Source organism: Eumetopias jubatus, unplaced genomic scaffold (genome assembly GCF_037043125.1).
Source record: "Eumetopias jubatus isolate StellerSeaLion01/CBP00866 unplaced genomic scaffold, mEumJub1_p1.0 scaffold_11, whole genome shotgun sequence".
NCBI lineage: Eukaryota > Metazoa > Chordata > Mammalia > Carnivora > Otariidae > Eumetopias > Eumetopias jubatus.
Genome location: NW_028274817.1, coordinates 37,715,562 through 37,741,969, shown reverse-complemented (window position 1 = coordinate 37,741,969; position 26,408 = coordinate 37,715,562). Strand labels below are relative to the sequence as shown.

At 37.1% G+C, this 26,408-nt stretch overlaps 1 protein-coding gene across 2 annotated transcripts in view; it reads left to right on the top strand.

The window, feature by feature from the left end:
• The window catches only part of COL4A5 (collagen type IV alpha 5 chain), a 227,603-nt gene extending 212,770 nt beyond the window's left edge, over positions 1-14,833 (top strand). For both annotated transcript variants that reach the window (XM_028089734.1, XM_028089732.2), the window contains 9 exons: positions 1,588-1,660; positions 1,782-1,853; positions 2,875-3,003; positions 3,834-3,932; positions 6,304-6,516; positions 10,818-10,995; positions 12,886-13,000; positions 13,321-13,493; positions 14,752-14,833. In XM_028089734.1, coding sequence (XP_027945535.1) covers positions 1,588-1,660; positions 1,782-1,853; positions 2,875-3,003; positions 3,834-3,932; positions 6,304-6,516; positions 10,818-10,995; positions 12,886-13,000; positions 13,321-13,493; positions 14,752-14,833 — 1,134 coding nt within the window. The remainder of the gene's footprint in view (positions 1-1,587; positions 1,661-1,781; positions 1,854-2,874; positions 3,004-3,833; positions 3,933-6,303; positions 6,517-10,817; positions 10,996-12,885; positions 13,001-13,320; positions 13,494-14,751) is intronic.
• The last annotated feature ends 11,575 nt before the right edge of the window (positions 14,834-26,408 follow it).

Below are 26,408 nucleotides of genomic sequence, written 5' to 3'. Positions count from 1 at the left end.
TCCCTGCCGAGCAGGGAGCCTGATGCGGGGCTCAATCCCAGGACCCCGGGATCATGACCTGAGCTGAAGGCAGACCCTTAACAGCTGAGCCACCCAGGCGCCACGCTAAACAATGTTTTTTTTAATTTCACGATCTTGACATTGTTGAAGAAATGTAGCCCCTTCTCGTTTTTATTTTAAATTTTTTAATTTTTTAAAGATTTATATATTTATTTGATGGGGGAGGGGCAGAGGGAGAGGGAGAGAGAGAGAATCCCAAGCAGACTCTGTGCTGAGCGTGGAGCCCAACACAGGGCTCATCTCACAACTCTGACATCATGACCTGAGCCAAAATCAAGAATTGGGCACTTAACAGACTGAGCCACCCAGGTGCCCCCTCCACTATTTTTTAAAACAGAATGTTCCTTCTTTTTTTCTGCTATTTATTCATTCTAGTTATGCATCCGCAGCTGGAATACTACATGAGTGATGTTGTGTCCTCCATCAGATATTTAGGCCCACAATGTCCGTCTGCCCCTCATTGATGATCTTAATTTTGATCATTCCAAGAAGTTGTTATTTGGTTTCTCCACTGCATGGTCACTATTCTTTCCCTGTAACTAATAAGCAAAACTGTGGAAAGGTACATTAAGATCATGCAAATATACTGCTCCTCATCAAAATTTCCCCATTTAACATCTGTTTATGATTTTTGCCTCAACCAACCAATATAGTGGTTGAATATAGTGAATATTGGCAAATGATGATTTTCTAACTCTAGTGCTACCTCCACATATACCAGTTGGCCCTTTGGTAAGCAAAACCTCCCTTCTTTTCCATGTATTATCTATTTATTATTAGTATGGACTCATAAATTTTTTTTAATGATATAATTTTTTTAAACTGTTGTCTATTCCGATGCTCAAATTATCATTGATTTGGAAACTTCTTCAAGCTGGATCCTGTCTTTCTAACATGCCCTCCTTTTTAGCCATTTCTTACATGTTGAAATATGTTCCAGGTTTGCCCCTTTTTCAGTCCTACTGATAAAATTTCATTGTCCCACATTTATTCTTCCTTTAGGTGCATTCTAGACTTATTCTCAACTCTTTTTTTTCCCATAGTTTTCCTGGCCCTCAAACCCAATTAATTAACAGGCCCTGCTATATTTGTTGCTAAGTCTTGCAGACTTCAGCATTTCTGTACATGTGATTCTAACCCAAGCATTTATCACCTCAGTGCTATATTTTAAAAAAAAAGTGCCTTTGTTCATGATGATAAAATAATAGCTGCCATTTATTAAGTACACACTACATGCCAATCAGTTTTCTAAGTACTTAATATGAGCTATCTCCTTTAATCCTCACAAAAAAAAAAAACCCATGAAGTAGATACTATTATTTTCTCTTTGTTAGAGGTGAGAAAACTACGAATCAAAGAGGTTAAAAAATCAACTCAAGGTTACACAAGCTAGTAAGGGGCAAAATTGGGATTTGAATCCTAGAAGTTTGACTCTAGAGCAAGTGCTATCAGTGAATATGAATACTGTATAATTTCATTCCGTTCCCCTTCAGTTCTTTTCTAAAATTAATGATTTTATTTATTTAGGGTAATCCTGGCCGACCAGGTCTCAATGGAATGAAAGGAGATCCTGGTCTCCCTGGTGTTCCAGGATTTCCAGGTATTTGAAGGGTTGTTTTTATATTAAACTCCTTTGGGATAAGATACCCACTTTCTGATTTGACTGGCAAACGCTATGGCCCTGTTACTTTGCGGTGCCATTTTATGTACCTTCTTTGCAGGCATGAAGGGACCCAGTGGAATACCTGGTTCAACTGGCCCTGAGGGGGATCCAGGACTTGTTGGCCCCCCAGGTAAGAATTACTCCAGGAGCGAGTTATATCAGGTTCTTAAACACATTGAAGAATTTGAAAGTTTGCATTCTGTTTTTGAACTAAACTTTTAGAGTCTCAATCCCCAACAACTGAGAGCAAGTAAGCAAAACTCTCCCTCTATTTACTGATCTCTCAACCTGTCTATTTTATTAAGGAAATATTGAGACCAGATCTTTCTCTTTTTTTTTTAAGATTTTACTTATTTATGTGACAGAGAGATAGAGCCAGAGAGCACAAGCAGGGGGAATGGCAGAGGGAGAGGGAGAAGCAGGCTCCCCACTGAGCAGGGATCCCGACGCAGGGCTCGATCCCAGGACCCGGATCATGACCCGAGCCGAAGGCAGACACTTAACCATCTGAGCCACCCGGGCACCCCAAGACCAGATCTTTTGAGTTTAAGATGGATGCAGGACTAACAAGAATGCCTCATTAAGATTTTTATTAGATTTTATACTAACTTTCCCATATTCAGTTGAACAGATTATGAGAGCAAGTCATTTTTAATTGAAAATATTTTTAATATAAAAATAGTTCTTTTTGCTGGAGACTTAGAGAAGTTTCCTGTAAACTGAAATAGGACATCTGCTAAATTCCCTTACAAGTTCAGTGGGACACTTGACAAGCACAACAAACAAGAACTGCAAATGATGTTAGAATCAGAATGGACTTGTCAGGAAATAGAATTGTCTTCCCCTGACACCAGTGTTCACAGATTTGTAATGCATTAGACTTTCTAGTAACCAAGTCATGCTTCAAGGCTCGAAAATAGGGACAATAGGCCTAATTTTTCCATTGACCCTAAAGAAATTATTCATTTTTTCAGTCTTCTGGGTGAGATGATGGCTTTCCCAAACAGATTTCTGTTGGACATGTCAACATTTCAACACATGTAACTTGTTTCTTTCGCACCAATTTTTATTCTGACCTTAGGACACTTTGGCATCCATTCCTTCTGGCCTTTCTCTTTCCTACCTTCCAATTTGTGTGTTTTGCCTCTTAGGTCCCCCTGGATTACCTGGTCCTTCAGGACAGAGTATTATAATCAAAGGAGATGTTGGTCCACCAGGGATCCCAGGCCAGCCTGGATTAAAAGGTCTGCCAGGACTACCAGGACCTCAAGGCTTACCAGGTGCCTTTGCAGATCATCATTCTAAGCCTTATCTATTTGAGAGCATTTCCCTAGTTCTCATTTTACTTGTCATAGTTTGTCTCTGAGAAGAGGAGTCTCAACAACTAGTAGAATACCAGACCACCGCAGATCCCATTTCCTTTTTTCTTAAAAATGTTAATTTCTCATGCCCTAATTTCCTGTAGGCCCAGTCTAATCTCTTCTAGCCAGTTCCTCTGGCTATTTTAATTTGAATGATTAGGCTAATGTTATTAAAAACTTTGTAATGAAATTAATATGCATTTCAGATCTGATGCTTTCTCTATCCCAACCACCAGAAGGATAGAAAGCTAATTTGATCAGCCATCAGCTCCCCACTGTGAGGCCTCGTGATTTTTAAACTAACTCCTGTCTAGTTGGCCATTTGACTCTATGCCTGCAGCCAATTTTGATTATACAAGAAAGCTAGAAACTAAGTTCAGTTTTTCTCGCTTATTAAGTGATTGGTTGTTAATCTTTCCATAAACTAAGTGTACCAGGCAGTAACAACCTTACCTATGGTGGGACAGATAACAAAAGTTGGGCCTTGCACTCCTATTTTGTTCTGAGGCAAAGAGAACACAAGTGCCATATTATGGGAATCTTCACAGACACAAATCTATTGTTTAAAACTAAAGCTAAATCCTTGTCTGCTTCTTTGTCCCGGGCTTGAGCTATTCCTTTCTGTATCTGGATTAAAGACAAGACCAGACTATGAATTTAGTGACACTCAAAAACCTTAAGTTTCCTAAATCTGTCTGGTTATGGAATTATTATACCCATATTTGAAGACCCTATTTTTTGCCCTGTAGGTCCAATTGGCCCTCCAGGAGATCCGGGACGCAATGGACTCCCTGGCTTTGATGGTGCAGGAGGGCGCAAAGGAGACCCAGGTCTGCCAGGCCAGCCAGGTGAGACAAGTAAAACACTGCTGTTGATAGTAGTCTCAAGTCTGAGAGACCTCTAGACGTCCAATTGGAGCTGTGAGAGTTTTTTTTCTTAGGAGAGTATAGCTAGCTGGTAAATCTGTTGCTGGGGGAAAATACAAGGAGGTTTGCCAGTATACAGAAAAGCATAGAAAGCTTGTTTTTATTTATGTGTTTAGAGTACTGGAAAACAGTTTTTCCTCAAGATGAGGTTTTTCCAGGTATTCACTGTACTTACCTGTTCTGATAATTTCCAATATGTTAATTTAAATCCCATGACCATCTTGAAACTATTGTGAATCTTTCTACATTTGAAAATAGGACAACAGAGTGTAATTTCCCCCATAAAATTCAGTAATACAGTTGTAAGGTTTGTAAAGTTTAAAGCGCTCCCCATAGAGCTTTGAGAGTCAGAGCGGCATCTTATACTGAGATGACAAATTGATTTTCAGGTTTTTAGTTCATTCATTAACAGGTGCTCCTGATAATATTGAATCTGGTATCTACTAGATTTCCAGTATGTTCTCAAGCTACTTCCCAATAGAATTTGAGTCACCTTGCAATAAAAAATACAGACAGAGGAGCTTAATAGACATTTTCCAAAGAAGACATACAGATGGCAACAGACACATGAAAAGATGCCCAGCATCACTAATCATCAGGGAAATACAGATCAAAACAACAATGGGATATTCCCTTATACACATCAGAATGGCTAGAATCAAAAAGACAAGAAATAACAAGTGTTGGCAAGGACGTGGAGAAAAAGGAACCCTCATGCACTATTGATGAGAATGCAAACTGGTAAATCCACTGTGGAAAACAGTATAGAGGCTCCTCAAAAAATTAAAAATACAGAATTACCACATGATCCAGTAATTTCACTACTGGGTATTTGCCCAAAGGAAACAAAACACTAATTCGAAAAGATATACCCACCCCTTTGTTTATTGTAGCATCATTTACAATAACCAAGATATGGAAGCAGTCCAAGTGTTCATCAATAGATGAGTGGGTAAAGAAGAGGGATATATGTATATATATATATAGCTATTAGCCATAAAAAAGAATGAGATCTTGTCATTTACAACAACATGGATGCACCTAGAAGGTATAATGCTAAGTGAAATAAGTCAGAGAGAGATAAATACCATATGAGTTCACTCATATGTGGAATTTAAGAAACAAAGGAACAAACAAAGGAAAAAAGAGACAAACAAAAAACCAGACTCTTAAATACAGAGAACAAACTGGTGGGTGCCAGAGGGGGGAGGTGTGTCAGGGGTGAGTGAAATAGATAAAGGGGATTAAGAGTGCTCACTTATCATGATGAGCACTGAGTAATGTATAGGATTGTTGAATCACTATATTGTATACCTGAAATGAATATGATACTGTTTATTAACTATATACTTCAATAAAAAATATTAAAATTCAAAAACACACTGAAGTAAGATTGCTAAAATAGAAATGAAAGATCATAAACTCAGTAGATTTTTAATATGTATTAGCAACTCTAGACAATATAAATATAACTCTAAACAATATAAACATAAAGAATATTTATTGGCAAATAAATATCAGTGGCAGCAAGGCAGACTGGTAATACCTATAGCCTTCCTGGAACCAATACTCTGCCATTTCATTAACTGTATATCAGGGAAGAAACAAGTTAGTGTCATCTTCACCATATATGGACATTGCTGTGAAGTTTCCCCAAAATGAAAATGCATATACACAGTGGCAGAAGGCCTGTATATAAAGAGAATTTTAAAATAGGCTCAAATCAAGAGACTAAACAGAGAAAGGGAACCGTTGGTAAATTGAAAATAGACATTTTGAAAAGGCTGCTTTAGTAGTGCCCTGCCTATTATCTAAACAAAAAGGTATGCCTGAGAATAACTCCCCAGACAGATTCAAAGGAAAATGTTTTTCAGCACTGAAACTGGCAGACTGATGGCAAACACACCCTTCCTTTCTTGTTGATGAACAAAACAGCAGACTGAAATTTCGTCATGGGGTTTGGACTCCTTTAGTAGAGCAAGAGACTAGATAACACACAGACTTCCCAAATAAGCATCACTTCTTCCTATCTAATGTTCCATTGCCCAGTACTCATTTAATGCCCAATGTCAACCAATTCCGTTAAAAAAAATATATGTTTAAATCTCTTTAAGGGCAGGGACCATATTTTATTTATCTCCAAATCCGTGATATCTGACAATACCTTAATAGGCACTCTGTAAATATTGACTAAATTAACGAATCAAATGAGATCATAATGTTTTGTCAATAGCCATAATAGTAGGATCAGAGCTCACTTAAATTTTGTATACTGACGATTCCATGAAAATAGGTACTCGTGGTTTGGATGGCCCCCCTGGACCAGATGGAATGCAAGGTCCCCCAGGTCCTCCAGGAACTTCCTCTATCGCCCATGGATTCCTCATCACACGTCACAGCCAGACAACAGATGCACCACAATGCCCACATGGAACTGCCCAGATTTATGAAGGCTTTTCTCTCCTGTATGTTCAAGGAAATAAAAGAGCTCATGGTCAAGACTTGGGTGAGATATCTGGCATCTTAGTTTTTACTATGTGTTTTGTTTTGAAAATCTTGTTGGGTTCTGGAGTAACCTTGGACAAAGTATATCTCTCTTATTTGGGGTGGGGGGCTTCCAAATTGAAGACCATCTCAAGGGCAGCTAAATATATTCACTGTAAGTTTTAAATAAATAATACGTTACTCTAAAAGCTTTAGCTAGCTAGTGTGAGGGACAATTCTTGGCCTAAAGCAGCACATTTTGGGAAAGGCCACATGTACTCTTTGTTAGCTCTTAAGACAACAGATTCCCTGGGCTCTCTACGGTATAGCAGTCGCTTGAGTGGGCAGTGTTGATTCATAAGAGATAGTTTTTTCTTCTCTGGCACTGGTCTTCATCAAGTTGAAAGGTAAGTTCTGAAGAGAATCTTGATTTCTAATCAAAGAAATTAAGGTCATTTCTTAATTATGCTAGTTTATAGTTCCTAAAATAAGTGTCTTAGCTTTGTAAAGTATTATCAGAGTAGATTAAAACTATGCAAAGCACCATATTTCTATATAAAATACACTTCATTTAATGTGTTTCCCGTGCATCTTCTCTATACTGTGGTGGGCAGATTGGTTGATGGGATGAGACTGGACCGGATGATTCTCAAGACATCTTCCAATCCTCAACATTTCTTTTTGTGGAATTTTGACTTTGGATTTCAAAGCCCCATTGTGTGACCTGCGGCTGCCAATTTTAGGGATCATTATCCCCTTCTTTGTCTCCATAAAGACATTTAAGAAGATAGTCTGGGCTCCCAGTTTCTGGGGTGTCTATAGTAAGAGGCCTCCTGAGGTCTCTTTAGCTAGGCTATTTTGTGAAAACAGTTCTGCAGCAACAGAGACCTCCAGAGGTCTTCCGTACTCACTCTATTCCCAGGGCATATGGCCACACCTGCCAGATAGTGCTGGCCCACCGGAGTCCGCATCTCCACTGACACGGAAGCCAAGAGTCACAGGTCATTTAATGAAGTCAAATAGAGGAGGAGTTTGCCCACCAACTTTCTTCTCCCACTTTTACTTTTCTTTGTCTCCTTTTCATCTTTCCTCTGCTATTTTTCCTTCCCACATTTACTTTCTTTAGGTAGCATCTTCTTTTTCTGATTTTATAATTGACAAATCTTCATGGTGAAAACATTCTTATCTTTTACATAAATCTCTCTAGTCTTCCTCCCATAAAATTCTTCTCCTTTTAGGCCATCTTTTTTCACTATCAGAGTCTTAACTTATACCTATAATCGAGCTTATATACTTCAAATCCCTGACTTGATAGTCAGGAAACTTTAGAAGTTTTTGAGCACTGTGAAATTAAAAAATGTAATTCAAATAAAAAATGGAATCTGCAATCCAGTATGTCACTAACTTTTAAAAATGCACGTACTTGGTCAAACAAGGGCTGTCATACTATGCATTCAGACATGGAGGCTACAAACTGGCCCTGACTCAGGTACGGTATAGGCTTCAGACATGGGAAGGCCATGATATAGGCCCCAAGATCCCAAGAGTGATCCCAGATTGCAGAGTTTCTTCTATGGCTCACACAGGGATCAAACTGGAGAGAGCATGATGGCTAAGCAAAGAATAGAGACAGCTATAAGAAACAATCACCTGATCAAATAAATACAGTCTATGGTGGATTAGTGAAAGGATTATGGTGTGTAAAAAAAGAGGGTGGAGGTAACAGATGGAATGCTAAAACTGTTCTGTATAGGAGCAGAAAAAAATACTAAGAATAATTAGTCTATTAAAGCCTTATAGTTTTAGAAAATGGGAGGCATTGAGAATTCATGAGATTTTTCTTCGAAATTTTCTCCGAAAATTTGGAGACAATACAGAATTCTGCATCATTGTGTGTAGCCTAAAGCATAGATGCAACCAAACACCCCTGTTCTCATCATTATGGGCCTTCCTTTTATGTACCTTTTCCTTTTCTTTCTGAGACCAGGGATATTTCCAACCCTGTCCCCAATTAGGCAGTAATATTTTATTTTTAAATTACTTTATAAATAAAAAGAACTTTGATTTCCATTCTCCAATTTGATTTTCACAACTATGATCAAGAAAGATATAGGACAAGTATTATTTTCTTATATTTTATACACAAAAAAAGTGGCTAAGAGGTTAAGTGACTAATTCAAACCTCTGCACTCAGTAGAGATAAGAATTGAATCCCAACACCTACCAGTGCTAAATCCATCCGTTTTCAATTATGCCAATTTGTCATTCACTCTCACGTGACCTTGAGTTAGTCACCTTTCTCTGAGCCAGTTTTTTTCCTCTGAAAAAAGAATTATTTAGGCTAAATCAATGATTTTCAACCTGGGGAGCTTTTGAAAAGATTCCTAGACCCATCCCAAACCTCTTATGTAAAAATTCCCAATGATTATGACGATCCACTAGGTTTAAGAAGTATTGGTCTTTTATCAATCATCTTCAGTCTGAGGGGCGCCTGGGTGGCTCAGTTGGTTAAGCGACTGCCTTCAGCTCAGGTCATGATCCTGGAGTCCCGGGATCGAGTCCCGCATCGGGCTCCCTGCTCAGCAGGGAGCCTGCTTCTCCCTTTGACTGTCCCCCCTCTCATGCACTCTCTCTCTCTCATTATCGCTCTCTCAATAAATAAATAAATCTTAAAAAAAAATCATCTTCAGTCTGAGATAAGCATATTCCTTTGGATACATGAGGAATTTCCAAGAGCTACACAGGCATAATTTTAAAGGAATCAAGTTTCAAATCCTCAACTTTCATATGTACTTTCTCCTGAATTTGAACTGCCTGTGTATATGCTTTGGATAATCCTGTTTCCCACATCCCCTTTCACTATCACCCATCTCCCACTCTATGAAAGAATCATAGTATTGCATATTGCCCTGAAGTGTGAAAACCTCTGGGGGACAAATTCAAAGAGACAACTCAAACTAATGGTTTTGTTAAAGTCTCCATTAATTGAGGCTCTATAATTCAATCCATCTCATTAGGAAATGCATTTCCAACAAAAGTTTACTTTTTGTGTTTAGAAATTATCAAAATTTATAGTATCTGTATTTTTATAAATTCCCAATATAATGATGGCAATTCAAAAAATATTTAACATGTAAACCTTACGATCATAGAAAGTTTCTTAAAGTTATTATACATTTTTGTTTCAGAGAAATATGATAGGATAATCAATAAAAAACTAAAAATAAAAAACACATTAGGATAAAACTGTGTGAGAAAAGTGGAATGGACATATAATTTCCGAATGCAAAAGGAGCATTGAATGACTTCCACTTGTTAAAGATGAGTTTACTTTAAAAAAATGTTTATTGTTAAGTTTCAAATCATTATGTTGGATATATTCAAAAGAGAGAAAAGGTTTGTTTTTAAATATAAGTATTCACAAAACACTAGACATGACAGCTGGTAACATTTGAAATGTGGTTTGCAAAAGTCCCAGGCTCTAGTATCACAAAGTGGAGTATAGAAAGGTAGCTTTGGAGCCAAGAGACAATAACCAATACCTTAATAACTGGCATAGTATCAATTTAAAATTCTGATGAAAAGTTTTATATCTAAACTTAAAAATGGGGGGTACACCATTTTTCATCATTCTTTGGTAAATAAATAAGAATAAAAGAGAGAACTTTTAGAGTTATATATAGAGATATAGATAGATGATAGATAGATAGATAGATAGATAGATAGATAGATAGATAGATATCCTCTATTGCCCTTACCAGTCCTGAATTTTTTTCCCATTGCATCCTTCCTTTCTCTCTTATTTTTTTTCCTTTTTATTATTCACCTCCAAACCTGTTCATGGTTGCTGTGCATATTGGTCAGCACTACCGTTGTCCCTAGGCTCAAAGAGATTGCAAAAACAAACAATATACATACTGAGGATGTCTTGGAAGAAGAGATGGTAGCCTGGAGAGGAAGTACTAACTAGATATATAGAAACTGTGTGTGTCCTTCACTTGTTCACAATAAATTGCTCAATATTCTCCATAATATTTTATTATGTTTGTAAGTACATCACCAGTGTAAAAACACTGTTGGAGAATATATAATGAACTGCAACAATAAATGTCTACATAAATTATAAGATATATCTTGATTTTAGAAATGTTAAAAATGTAAGTAAATGTGCATCTTATAATTGAAGATCTAAAACAAAGTATATTTATTATCTAAGAAATGTGGGCATATTTCTCCTTGAAAGGTTGTTTGTTAGGGTTTCAAAAGAAACTAAAGTATCATCATAGTATAGTCCTTCATCCTTTTCTCCCCAATTCTTCCTAGGGACGGCTGGCAGCTGCCTTCGTCGCTTCAGTACCATGCCTTTCATGTTCTGCAACATCAATAATGTTTGCAACTTTGCTTCAAGAAATGACTATTCTTACTGGCTGTCCACCCCAGAGCCCATGCCAATGAACATGGAGCCCCTGAAGGGCCGGAGCATCCAGCCATTTATTAGTCGGTGAGACATTGGTGTAGCTTTGACTTTTACCAATCCCCAGTTAGTTTAGCTAGTCAGAAATGAGTCTAAAGCTAATAATTTGATCATATTCTTCCCAGGTTGGGTAGGACAGAGGTGCCTTCATAATATTCAGTTAGGTATTTAGTTTAAGCTGTATTAAGTGGGGATTTGCTTTTGACCAGACCCTATAATAGAAATAGTGTAATATATAAAGAAATCAGACTAATCATTAGGCAAATATATGTAAATTAATAATATATATCAGTCTTGGCTAAGTGTTACAATAGATCTAATAAAATGTTATGAAAGCATAAGGAAAAGAATGTTTAATTTTAATTGGATAAATTTGGGATGACTATATGGAAGAAATGTATTTTGACATGATTAGTCCTTAAAGGATGGGAAGGACTTGAGATACAGGTAGTTATAAGGGGGGAGGGAATACTAGACAGAGAATATGGGAATAGGTAGTAGTTGATGTGTCTAGAATATAGCTTGTAAAGGTTGCATAGAGAGAAGAGATTGGAAAGTTAACTTGGACCCAGATTGTAGAAGGTTTTCAGCATCAGGTTTTATTTTGGAATTAATCTGGTATATAATGGGGAGCCTCCAAAAGTGTTTGAGCTACACTTCAGGGAAAAATTACAGAGCCATCGACATGTAACATAGATTACAGAGGAGATAGTCCTAAAATAGAGAGATCAGTTAGATTGAAGGTATTGCTGTAGTCCCGGTAGGAATGGATTGGAACTGTCAGTGGGGGACATGTATCACTTTAATACAATAGACAGGATTTGGCAGTTGATTAGTTATGAGACAGAGGAAATGATAGCTGAGGTTTGGAGCATGAGTAACTAACAGGAGAGAGGTACCATTAGGAGAGACTTCCTAGAGTTTTGCCACATTAGAACTCTAGTTTAACTCAATCTCCTAGGCATATGAGATACTGCCATTTTCAGTCTGATCATGACCCAATTGATTTAGGAGTCCACTAACCATAAAGGATGAGTCATTGGAAATTCTAGTTTCTTTGACATTGAATATAAAGGTTAAACCTAGTTCAACTTCTCTTAGTAGCAAGTTCATGGTGCCCTTTTTAGTACATTTGCCCAGATTTGGGGGGAATTTATTTTTTGTGATTCTTGTCAGTCCCAACTCTTGGGAGTAAAAGATCCTTTAAAGGTATTTCCTGTTTTGTAGATAAACTTCACCAAATTGGTTCAGTCATATGTCAGAAGGTCCCTTCATGATATTTATTAAAGATTTGGTAGACTCAGCTGTATTTACTGTGTTGCAGCTTTACTTGATTTTATAGATTTAAGCCACATCTCCACATGCCGGGGGAGCTGCCCAGCATTCTGCAAATGCTATATTTCTCTAGATATGGCCAAATGGTTAATAAATATCCTTTGGACCAAAAATAATGGGTGGGGATTGAGAAAGTATCTGTTTCTTGTCTTTTCCAGTTCACCAGACATTGTTGTCACCACAGTTTCAGCATTACTAAATAAATGTCTACCATCCAGTTGGGCACTTTGACAGCAAGTAGTATGTACAATACATGAAGCCGAGCTCTTACAGCAATTATGGCATTGACTATAGCAAGTATGAATACAAATTTAAGGCAGAATGGAAAATGAAAATGCTATGGCATTGGTTGTGTAGTTTCTTTAAAAAAAGGCCTACAGTTGTTGTTTATAACTTTATTAAGTCTATTGGGAGACAGGGCTTATGAAAAAGCAGTTCTTGAAGTGCATTTTTCTCCAGCTTTTGTGAGCATAGAAGACACCTTAATGGGCTTCTATACCAGGAAGGCTTTGAAAGAAGAGGGACTGCTAGTTCCCACGTACTCACTGTGTAGACTGTGTCCCCCTCCTTTCCCCTTACCAGATGTGCAGTATGTGAAGCTCCAGCCGTGGTGATTGCAGTTCACAGTCAGACCATCCAGATTCCCCATTGTCCTCAGGGATGGGATTCTCTTTGGATCGGCTATTCCTTCATGATGGTATGAAATACTCTTCCTTGTCTTTGTCATGGTAGCTGGCTGTCCATGATATCTGTGTATCTTCCCAATGCAAGGAATCCCTGTCATGTGCATGAACCTCAAATAGCTTCTGTCCAAAGACTGTGTCCCCCTTCACATATTTTCTGGAATATATTTTCATAATCTGCCTGTCACTTCTGTTGAGTACCCTTGGTGTTGATACTGTTCTCTTATCTCTTGCCCTAGATCCTTCACTGGATTTGAATTTTTGGTCGTATTTAGCATGTATCTTTGGGTATTCACTAAGGTATCAGTGGTACTTTTTCCCTTATGTTTTCTAGCACACAAGCGCAGGAGCAGAGGGCTCAGGTCAAGCCTTGGCCTCCCCTGGTTCCTGCTTGGAAGAGTTTCGTTCAGCTCCCTTCATTGAATGTCATGGGCGGGGTACCTGCAACTACTATGCCAACTCCTACAGCTTTTGGCTAGCAACTGTAGATGTGTCAGACATGTTCAGGTAAGGTACTTATGGCTTTAGTTCAGTCCTAAGCTTCCTTCAGAAGTACTAGGGAAGAGAGAAGCAATTCATGGATGGTTTATACCCGACAAATGTTAACGATTTAGTGGACTGTGTTTTTTATTTGTGCTTGTTCTTTTCATATACTTGACTCAGGACAGAAAAACAGACTTGGCTAACGTTAGGTATGTGTACTTTCAGATGGCTTGGTAGTAGTAATCCTTCGGTAGCAAACACACAAAGCAAGGAAAGGTTATGTGACCTGCTCAACAATAAGTGAGCTGCTCAACTAGACTGAGGCCACTCCAGGAATTAAAGATTGAAGCTGTGATCTATGATCCCTGCCTCAGTCCAGTGATCTCTTTTCCCAGGATGTTTTCTTCTTTCTTTTCTTTTCTTTTCTTTTCTTTTCTTTTCTTTTCTTTTCTTTTCTTTTCTTTTCTTTTCTTTTCTTTCTTTCTTTCTTTCTTTCTTTCTTTTTCTTTCTTTCTTTCTTTCTCTTTCTTTCTTTCTTTCTTTCTTTCTTTCTTTCTTTCTTTCTTTCTTTCTTTCTTTCTTTCTCTTTTATTTTGAGAGAGAGAAAGCATGACATGGAAGGGGAGGGGGAGAAGCAGGAGAGGGAGAAAGTGACCCTTAGGCAGGCTCCATGCCCAGCACAGAAACCAATGTGGGCCCCATCTCACAACCCTGAGATCATGACCTGAGCCGAAATCAAGAGTTGGACACTTAACCAACTGAGTCATGAAGGTGCCCCTTTCCCAGGATGTTTTCAATGCTCTCATCCAAATGTCTGAACGAGTAAGACCACATATAGTATATGTACTTCAGGATAGTTCAATCTATTGGATTTTTTTTTGGTTTAAATTAATTTTTATATATTGCTTCTTTTGAGTTATTGATATTTTTCTTACAATTATCTTTTTGCATTTCATATGCATATGTTTTATCATTTATTCATCATCAGTTGCCCAGATCTCCCTCATTCTAGGACTGTTAGAGAAATGTGTAAGAGATAAAAGAGGAAGAGACAAATAAAGGTAATATTAGTAGAGAGAAGAGTCACAAAATTAACTATGACCACTAATGGCTCTTTGGCCATACCAGTTACTGCGCTAGATCACATTGCTCAAAAGTTAATCATTAAGTCATAGGAGAGCTACTTAAGCACAAATAGGATGTTTGGGTGTGAATTTGAACCAATAATAGAATTGAAAATCCAGAAAAGGCTAATTTGATCATCCTGTTTCTTATTTCCCAGCAAACCTCAGTCAGAAACGCTGAAAGCAGGAGACTTGAGGACACGTATTAGCCGATGTCAAGTGTGCATGAAGAGAACATAACATTTTGAAGAATTCCTTGTGTGTTTTTAAATGTGATATATATACATATATATATATATATAAAATTCCCAGGATGCAACGTCTCACTCCTCCCAACTTTACCACTACTGCCACCAATGGTGCTACTATATATGGCCAAGAGGACATGCCGACTAGTAACCATGGAGATTCAGATGTACCTCAACAATATGCCAGAGCGAGTTCTCTATTAGTTTTCTATGAATGAAATAAGGAAATGAATTTACTTTTTGGGTCCAGAATGACTTTCCCCAAGGATTATAAGATGAAGATTATATATTTTGCCCAGTAACTTAAAACAGCACGTTAAAAATTCAGTTAAGAGAAGAATCACACTGAGTAAAATAAAAGACTGCAGTTTGGGGGAAGAATTATTTTTCATGGTGCTACTAATCCTACTGTATCCCAGGTTTTTAATATAAAAGTGTTAAGCTTATTTTGCTCTGTAAGTAAAGAATGTGTATATTGTGTAAACAGCCTTTTAGTTCAAAGTGTTGACTCATTTAGGTGTGACCTGACATGTATCACTCTTTAAAGACAACCTAGGCAAACCTAGAATACAGACAACAAAATTTTGTATCCATGTTTATCAAAGTGAAAGAATTCATATTCTTGCATCAAGTTATTACTGAGAGTAAATTTATTTTGAGTTCTGTCCCCTAAGTTCTTATTTGACTTTTTTAAAAAAATAGGTCATTTTAGTCACTTTAATCAGAATTTTAAATGGTCATGTTACATACCAAATTATAATATCTAATAGAACAATTTCTCTTTTGCTATATTCTTCAAGATCCTCAATACCAGATGCCCCCTTTTTAATGTTTCTTACATCTTGTTTTTGCTCATCCCTAACTAGGCAAAGTCCTCCCATATAATTTTGAGAAACAAAAATACGCAAAAAAAAAGATAATTTGTTCCCTGTGCTTCTTCTGTAAGAATTATTCTCCTGTGGTCTCTGCTTGTACAAGAACTGGGAAGACAATACTTGGTTAGTCTTCTCTCTTCAGTTACAAAGCCAATTGATGTTTCATCCTCTTTTTTTATTTTAAACATTTTATTATAAATAGTCCTAGAATACCTTATTTCCCTAGTTGTCCTCTTTTCACTTCATGTTTTTTAACTCACCATTATCAATTTAATTAAAGATATCCTATGTTGTAAGAATGGATTGTTGTGTATCTCTTCAGACTATGTGTAAAATCTGCTCATTTACAGATAGACTACACATCTGCACATCAGCAAATAGTCCCTTCTCAGAGAATCATTTAGAGCAGTTCCAAAGAGGTTTCTGCAGACTGATCACTCATAGCTGATAGAAGACATAGAGTAGTGTAAACGTTTTCTAATATACAGAACAACCCATTGGAAAGTACTTTTGCAATAATAAATGTGTTAACAATATTGTATTGGTGGCTGAGAAAGGAAGCAGAACTACTTTCTATTTAGGGAAGAATTCATTAATAATGTTTAAAAGCAGATTAGTGAGTTAATATTCCTGATGATTAAGAATGAACACATGTAGCTCTCTAGTTGAGAACTTGCTAAAAGTAAGAGGCATTAAAAGACTCTACAATAAAATTTGTATTTCAGTTAAAATATGAAACAACCAAAATAATTTTGAGAATTTTAGACCCTTATACAAACCCATGTAAAAGCTAAAGCTTAGAGTCTGTAGTTATAGAAGTTAGATTCTAAACAATGATAAGTACTTAATAATACTGTTGATTTCAAGGCTAGGCATGTGCAAATTCTAACTTTACTTTTCCATATAGCCATGTGACTGAAAACACTAATGGGTAATTGTAAATGAAAACACCATATTGCATCACATAGATTTTTCTGCATGAGGAATACCCTTAAAGGTTGTTCCTGAGGTTACAGTTACAAGCACTAATTTCAGAGAATTTGCTATTTGTTGCTCTCCCTCTCATTTTTATCTGGTTGAAAACCTTGCCTCAGAAAGAACCTAACATTTTTTTTTAATTTTTTTATTGTTATGTTAATCACCATATATTACATCATTAGTTTTTGATGTAGTGTTCCAAGAACCTAACATTTTAATAGTTGAATGTGTAGGTAGTCTATGTGTTTCTTAACCCCCCAGCTATCCCCAGTCCTGCTTTGTTGTTTAAAGTACATGAATTCAATCCATTCCAGGACCTTAATGTTGCTGACCCTCCCTTGCCACTGAATAGTCAACGATTATTCTGATGTAACTGCTCTAGTAGTTACCTGTAGCGAGTTTTGTAGTCATACATGCCTAATGGTTTTCCCATGTAAGCAGGCAATGGATGAGCTGTTCTTCCTTAACCAGATACAAGTAGTTGTATCTTCCTTAACCAGATACAAGTCCTGAATTCTTGTACATCTACAAACCAAGTGATACACATATTTTTGGTGTTACAATCATCACTTCCAAGCTTCCAAAGAGGTTCTGTTGGACAGTCTGTGATTGTATCGTGTATTTTCTCACTTGTCCAAATTCGAAGAACCCTTTTTTTGTTGTGGTGTCCGTGAGGTTCTTTGCCTCAATTGGCATGGTTAATTGAAAACTCACTGGTTATACCAAGCCATCAGAAGGTTTATTCATATGTTAATCACAAGAGGGCACTATTGCCTATAAAAATAAATAAGCATGTGTAATGATTTGTTGAGCTCATTGTTGATGGTGGTGGTGAAGTTGTCTGAAGCTCTGCCTCCGGATTCTTGTTTTAAGCTTCATGTATTCTTTCTTCCTCATAAAGATCAACAGCAAGTGTTTTAAGAGGTGTCCCAGTTTCCCAATGTCTGCATCCAAAAGAAGGGACAGCTTTGCTATGAAAGATTTTCTTAAGAGCCTGATTAGGAACTGGCTCTTGTAGTACTTCCCATGCCTCTCAACACAGAAGCAAAGTGCAATCACTTTTGTTTGGCCAACACTTCAGTTGGCTTCTTTAGCAGAGAAGCTCTGTTCTCATGCTGCACTATACAAACACCCTCATCCCTAGGCAGCTCCAAAATCAATTGAATAATATTTATAAATCATACATCATTTATTTTAAAGCAGTGGTTTCTAGAGTATAGTTAGGTTGTTTGGAAGGTTTCTATGGTGGAGGTACTCATAAGTTGGGACACTAAAGGAATAAATCCAGATAGGCCTGTCTTCCAAGTTCAACAACAAATGTTCACTAGATATTTATTAGCTGTAGAGTACCATGACAGATAAGAATCCACAATCAATTCAACCTGAAAGATATATAGTCATTATAATACATACTCCTAAGAAGAGGTATGCTTTTCCATCTTGACTACCAAATCTTACTAATTCTAGGTCAGACTAGAAGAGATCAGGAGGCTTTTTGCCAGCAGTAGCTATCCAGAGGAAGCTGGCTCACGAAGCTGTTCCCTAACACGTGGACAGGCTAAGATCACACATATGTAACCTTGACTCTCGGGTTCTCTATGAGTGGATAGCATGCCCAAAGCATGACCTAACAGGATGACAAATTGTTGACATTAGAGCATTTTCTCTTTTGTTTTCCTCTTCCAGATTCACATGGCCTTCTTTGCCCTACTTTCTGCCCCCAGAGGGTTCCTGTGCCCTCTGGCTTCTGGTTGAGTTCGACCAATGGAATGCCCCCAGCAGGAGAGAAGAGCAAAGGACGAGACTGATGTCAGGGTATTTTATTTTCGTGGGGCACATGTAGTGACCTCAGGTTGGCTTGTGCTCCTCAACTGAATGTCCCTGCTCCTCTCAAGATGATCTGTTCTTTTAAATTATTTCCCATTCTGGTTCCGGGAACCAGTATCTTCTCATCTCTTTGGGTCTAGATTTATGATGACAAGTTGGCAGCAGCCTACAACAGCTTCTAGTTTCCAAAACCTGCTGGAGGTGCTTCATTCTATACGTGGGAAAATGAGGGTGGATTGATAAAATGGCAAGCATGAGTAGCATCCTCCACTTTGAACTGAGGGATAGACCAGCAGAAATGTGAATTAACATTACTTAACCTAAGACCGAGCTTACCAAGCTTTATTGAAGGCTGCATTCCAAGGTTGTTAGGGTGAAATGAGGCAAAATATGTTCATTATGGCCCTAAATTATTTAGGTTTTTTTCCCAAATATTGCCCCACTGAATCTCTAAAAAACATACATTTTGACTTCCCCCTAGGTGGTCATTCGCCTTGCTCCATCCTACTCCAAATGAAGAATCTCAGTTGCCCCATTGGCAGACGAGGTCCTAAGCATTGTTAACTGATCTTTGAAAGCCCCAGAAAGAAAATTCCTGGTAGTGTTACTTCCACCAGAGAAATTTGCCAAGCCAGTTGTACATGCCTGCAGTCAATAAAAATGCTCCAAAGTGTTACTAGGCCAAGAAATAAACAATTTAAACCACCTAAAATAAGTGGTTTCCTAGCCTCAAGAGCCTCTGTGAAAGGTGAGCCTACAGAAGTACTTCAGATCTGCTTCCCTTCTGTTCATCAAGGGTGCGAGAGTGAACGCTTAGACTGGAGATTACAGAAGATGGGACCAGCTCTAAAGCCAAAGGCAGTCTGAGATTCCTCACTACTTTCAACCAGGGCCAGATGGAGCCTACCAAGAGGTGACTTTTTAAAGGCGATACTTTCTTTTGAAGTAAAAGTGTTTTCTGGTTGATTTCCTCAGGGCCAGTAAAGTGCTTGCTATTGCCAGTTTATCACAAGCCACAACAGTAAACCAGATGTCAGATCTTTGTCATTCTCTGACACAATAATTTGACCCTTGCTTGGGCTCTAAGGAAGACTCCTCCTGATGCCTCAGTAGCAGCAAAAGTAACACCTCACATTTATATAGTTCTCATTAAAATGTCATTCATCACACATCATTTCATCTGAGCCTCAGCAACCCTGATGTATTCAAACAGTGCAAGGAGTAGTTTCCATTTACAGATGCAGAAGCCAAGCCTTACAAAGGTTACGTGACTATCCTGAGGTCACCGAACAGGTTACTAAGTTCTTTTTCACTCAAAACCTAATCATCACCTTCTAGTCATGAAAATACCTGTGTCAAAAAAATCAGAAATCTGTGTGGTGGAGACTCTTGGCACTACAGAGGTTTCTGTCGCATGAGAAGTTATAAGCTGCATGTTTTGGGAACCTCAGTTCCCAGTTATGGATGAGTGTTTTTCACAGCAACTGAGGTCCCTTAAAATTAGCCCTTGGGCACAAGGGACTTACAGTGAATTCACTGTACTTCACGATACTCTTGTCTGTCTGGTCTAAGCCTCTGCAGCTAAAGAAAACCTTGTGAGTCTGGCCTGGTGCCCACCTCACTTGAGCTTCTTCAGGACTCTTGAATCCAGACAAGCTCCTGGAATTTGAATGCCCTAGTCGGCAAACTCTCCAGCGCTACTACTATTCAAGTAGGAACCAGTGTGTCTTGATTGTTATGTAAACCTAAGACTATGCAGATACCATCTATCCTCTGTTATAGACAATGCAGAACGTACTCCTCGGAGAGGAAAATTTCTTTAGTTCCAACAGGAAAGTTTGTCATTTTTCATTTACTTTAATATACACTAAACACACAGAGAAGCAACTTGAGTTCACTAACTATAACCTCCATTGGTCATGTTTCACATGCAGTAGCTTTCCTTATTTGACTCCCTTCAGCGGAAATTTAGACTGCGAATCAGATGAACAAACATCAAGCCAAGTGGGCCAAGCAGTATGTGGTTATTTATCAGATTAGAGAGGCAGGAAAGGTTAAAGACAAGTTGGAAAACATCTAGGCTAAAATAGGGCCCTACTTAGTTTATAGTAATCAGTATAGCAGCAAGCCAGACTTTGAGATTACTAGGTTTGAATATGTTCTTAAAGTTGACTGTGTACTTTCAGATGTGCAACTGTTGCCCATCTTAAGGCCAGCAGCAGTACAGAAAGCTGCCCCCCTCTCCACGGAGTGCAAAGAGATAAGAGCCTAAAGCCGTTCTCAGAAACACATCCTTCTCCTGGTCTGAGAAACCAGTATGTTTTTTCTGACCTCTCCGACCTAGCAGAAGCAGCCATGGGCACAAGACAATGTGCTATACAGCTTTTTTCCTTGCAACTATCAGTTTTGCTTCATCTATTTCGAAGATCTGTTACTAGGTGCATAAATATTTATGATTGTTATGTCCTGTTGATGAAATGATCCCTTTATCGTTATGATAATGGTAATATGGTGAAGAAAATGTTAATACTCTTTGCTCTGAAATCTACATTGATAGCAATATAGCCATCCAGGTTTCTTTGTGTTAGCATGGTATATTTTTTTCCGATCACTTTACTTTTCATCTTTTTTCTCTCTGTATATTTGAAGTACATTTCTTTTAGGCAGCAAACAGATAGTTGGATCTTGCTTTTTTATACATCGACCAATCTGTCCTTTAGTAGACCAGATTTAATGTGGTTATTGAAATGGTTAGGTTTAAATCTATCATCTTGCTATTTGTCTTCTATTTGTTTCATTTGTATTTTGTTCACTTTTTAATGCCTTGTTTTGGATTCACGGAGTGTTTTTTCTGATTTCATTTTATCTTCTTTGTGGTATATTAACTATAACATTCTGTTTGATTAATTTAGTGACTGCTTTAGGGTTTAATTTATCACAATCTACATTGAAGTTATATAATACCACCTCACTTATGCTTTAAGAATGTTAAAATAGTATACTTTCAATTCTCCCCTCCTGAGCTTTGTGCTGTTATTTTCATACACTGTAGCTTTAATGTTATAAACCCCATACTACATCCTTATTTTTGTTTAAACAGTTCATTCTCCTTTTTATTTGATATAACTTACATACCATGAAATTCACTATCTTTAAGTATGTAACTAAATGGTTTTTAGTATATTGACAAAGCTGGGCAATCATCACTAATTCCAGAATATTCCATACCCATTAGCAGTCACTCCCTATTCTCCCCCCTTCTCTACTCCATTTCTCCCTCCTTCTCTACCCCAAGGCAACCACAAATCTCCTTTTGGCCTCTAGAGATTTGCGTACTCTGAACAAACTGATGGTTGCCAGAGGGGAGGGGGTGGGGGGTTTAGGGAAAATGGGGGAAAAGGAGTGGGAGGTACAGTCTTCCAGTTATGGAATGAATAAATCATGGGAATAAAAGGTACAACATAGGAATATAGTCAATGGTATTATAATAGCTTTGTGTGGTGATAGACAGTAGCCATACTTGTGGTGAGCATAGCATGACATATAGACTTGTTGAATCACTATGTTGTACACCTGAAACTAATGTAATGTTGCATGTCAACTACACTTCAATGAAAATAAAATACAATAGATTTACCTACTCTGGACATTTCATATAAATGGAATCATATTTGGGCCTATTTTTTCACTTACCCTAATGTTTTCAAGGCTCATTCATGTTGTAGCATGCGTCAATACTTCATTCCTTTATTTTTTTTAGTTGAGGTGAAATTCACGTAACATAAAACTACTAATTTTAAAGCAAACAATTCAAGTGGCATCTAGTACATTCACAATATATGCAACCACCGCATCTATCTGGTTCCAAAACATTTTCATCATCCCCAAAAGAAAGCCTCATACCCATTGAGCAGTTACTTCCTACTCCCCAAAGCCCCTGGCAGCCACTAATCTACTTTCTGTCTCAGTGGATTTACTTATTCGGGATGTTCATGTAAATGGAATCATAGAATATGTATGGCCTTTTTTGTCTGGTTTCTTTCATTTAGCATTGTGTTTTCAAGATTCAACTACATTATATACCACATATGAATACTTCAGTCCTTTTTATGTTTAATAATAATTTATTTCATGGATATACCATGTTTTGTTTATCTATTAATCCATTGACATTTGGGTTGTTTCCATCTTTTGGTGATTGTGAATCATGCTGTTATGAACATTCCTGTACAAGTATTTGTTTGAATCCTCGTTTTCAATTCTTTTGAGTATATACCAAGGCGTAGGTTTGCTTGGTCATATAGTAAGTCTATGTTTAATTTCTTGAAGAATTTGTCAGACTATTTTCCAATAGCAGATGCACCATTTACATTCCCACCAGCAATGTACAGACGTTCTAATTTTTCCACATCCCTTCTGAAACTTATTTTTCCATTTTTAAATTATAACCACCCGATGTGTGTGAAGTGGTCTCATTGTGGTTTTGATTTTAATTTCCCTAATGATTAATGATGCTGAATATCTTCTTGTGTGCTTGCTGGCCACTCTTATATCTTCTTTAGAGACATGTCTATTCAGATATTTTGCCAATTTTTAAATTGGGTTATTTTCTGCTTTATTGTTGAACTGTAAGTGTACTTTATATATTCTGAATATTAGTCCCTTATCAGATGTATGATTTCCAAATATGTTCTCCTATTTTGAGGGTTGTCTTAATTCCTTGATGGTACCCTTTTACGTACAAAAGATTTTAATTTTGGTGGAATTCCATTTATCTATTTATCCTTTCGTTGTTCTTGCTGTTGTTGTCATATCTAAGAAACCATTGCCTACACCGAGGTCATGAAGATTTGCCCCTGTTTTCTTCTAAAAGCTTTATAGTTGTAGCTCTTACATTTAATTTTTTAATTCACTCAAATTAATTTTTATACATGGTGTGAGGTAAGGGTCCAACTTCGTTCTTTTGCATGTAGCTATCCAGTTGCTCCAGAACCATTTGTTGCAAAGACTATTCTTTTCCCCCATTGATGTCTTGGCATCCTTTGAAAATTCAATTGACCATAGATGTATGGGCTTATTTCTGGACTCTCAATTCCATTCCACTGATCTATATGTCTGTCTTTATGACAGTACCACACAGTCTTGATTACTGCAACTTTTTAGTAAGTTTTGAAATCATCAAGAGTGAGTCTCTCAGCTTTGTTCTTTTTTTTTTTTAAGATTTCTGTGTTTGACAGAGTGAGACACAGAGAGAGAGGGAACACAAGCAAGGGGAGTGGGAAAGGGAGAAGCGGGCTTCCTGCAGAGCAGGGAGCCCAATGCGGGACTCGATCCCAGGACTCTGGGATCGTGACCTAAGCCGAAGGCAGACGCTTAACCGACTGAGCCACCCAGGTGCCCCAACTTTGTTCTTTTTCTTTTTCAGGATTGGCTATTCAGGGTCCCTTGTGATTACATATGAATTTTAGGATCAGCTTGTCACGTACTTCAAAAACAACAACAAAAAAAACCCAAAGAAGTCAGCTGGGACTTTGATAGATTGCATTGAATCTGTGCATCACTTGGGGAATATTGTATTTTAACAATATTAAGCCTTCCAAACCATAAACACTGGATGTCTTTCCATTTATATAGGTCTCTTTAATTTTTTTCAATGATGTATTATAGTTTTCAGTGTACAAGTCCTGTACTTCTTTTGTTTAATTTATTCCTAAGTATTCTATTCTTTCTAATGCTACTGTAAATGGAATAGTTACCTTAATTCTCGTTTCAAATTGTTCATTGCTAATGTATGCAAATATAATTTTTTGGATGTTGATCTTATATCTTATAATTATACTGAATGGATTTGTTAGCTCTAATAATTTTTAGTGGATTTTTTAGGATTTTCTATACATAAAGTCATGTAATCTGCAAAAAGAAATAGTTTTATTTCTTTCTTTCCAATCTTTATGCCTTTTATTTACTTTATTTGCCCAATTGATCAGGACAGAAACCCTAGCTAAATATTTAATAGAAATGATGAGAGTGGACATCTTTTTCTTGTTTCTAATCCAAGGGGGAAGGTTTCAGGCTTTCACCCATAAGTATGATGTTAGCTGTGGTTTTTTTCATAAATGCCCTTTACCAGATTGAGGAATTTTCCTTCTACCCCTAGTTGTTGAGTGTTTTTATCATGGAGGGTTGTTGGGTATTGTCAGAGTCTTCTTATGTATCAAGACAATCTCGTGGGTATTTTTTCTTCATTCTATAAATTAGGTGTATTACACTGATTGACTTTAATATGTTGAATGAACCTCATATTCTGATATAAATCCCACTTCATTGTGGTGTATAATCCTTTTAGTGTGTTTTTGAATGTGAGGAATTTTTGCATCAGTATTCATAAAAGATATGGATCTGGAGTTTTCTTGTAGTGTCTTTGTCCAGCTTTATTATCTGCATATCACTGGCCTCATAGAATGACTTGGAATGTGTCCCTTCCTCTTCAATTGTTTGGAAGAGTTTGAGCAGGATTGGTGTTCATTCTTCTTTAAATGTTTGGTAGAATTCACCAGTGAAGATATCTGCTCCTGTGCTTTTTATATGTTGCTTAATTGGATTTTCTAGTGGTTTGTTGTTTTTTTTAAAGATTTTTGCATCTATATTAATAAGCAGTTTTCTTTTCTTGTGATGCCTTTCTCTGGTTTTGGTAACAAGATTTTGGTATCCATGAAGTATTGGCCTCATTGAGTGAATTGGGACGTTTTGCCTCCTCTTCCATTTTTTGGAAAATTTTGTGAATGATTGGTGTTAGTTCTTTAAACACTTGCTAAAATTCATCAGTTATCTGGTCCTAGGCTGTTATTTGTGGGGAAATTTTAACTATTTAATCTCTGTATTTGTTATATCTCTTCAGTTTTTCCATTTCTTCTTGTCAGTTTTGGTAGTTTGTGTTCTTCTGGAGATCTGTCTATTCCATCTAGTGTGTCTAATTTGTCTACATACAGTTGTTTATTATTTTATAGTTATTTTTAGTCTGTAATGTCAGTTATTTTTATTCTTTATATAGTTGTAGTATTCTTTTATAATTATTTTTATTTCTGCAACGTCAGTAGTAATGTTCCTTCTCTTATACCTGATCTTAATAATTTGAGACTTCGTTCTCTTTTTTTGTCTTGGTCTGTCTAGCTATAAGTTTGCATTTTGTTAATTTTTTTCAAAGAACTTTTGATTTTGTTGATTTTTTTCTATTGTTTTTCTACTCTCAACTTCATTGGTTTCCACTCTAATCTTTATTATTTCTTTCCTTCTGCTTGCTTTTGGTTCAGTTTGTTCTTTGTGTAGACTTTTTTTTTAAGTAATCTCTACACCCATCGTGGGGCGAGAACTCATGACCGGGAGACCAAGAGTCACATGCTCTGCCCACTGAGCCAGCCAGGCACCCCTTTGTGTAACCTTTTAAGGTAGTAGGTTAGGTATTGATTTTTGATCTTTTGTTTTTTTTTTTTTAAATATAGGCATATACAGCAACAAATTGTTCTCTAAACACCACTTTAGTCATGCTCCATAGGTTTTGGAGTGTTCTGGTTTCGTTTTCATTCATCTTCAAGTATTTTCTAATTTACTTTGTTATGTTCTCACTTAACCATTAGGTATTTAAGGATGTATTTAATTCTATGTATTTGTGAATTTCCCAAGTTTCCTGCTGCTAATTTCATTCTGATGTCAGAGAACAGACTTCGTATGACTTCAGTCCTTTAAAACTTATCAAGACTTTTTTATGAGTTAACATATGGTCTATCCTGGATAATGTTCCATGTGCTCTTTAGAGCAATGTGTATTCTGTGTTGGGTGGAGTGTTCTATAGAAGTTTATTAGATATAGTTGATTTATAGTGTTGTTCAA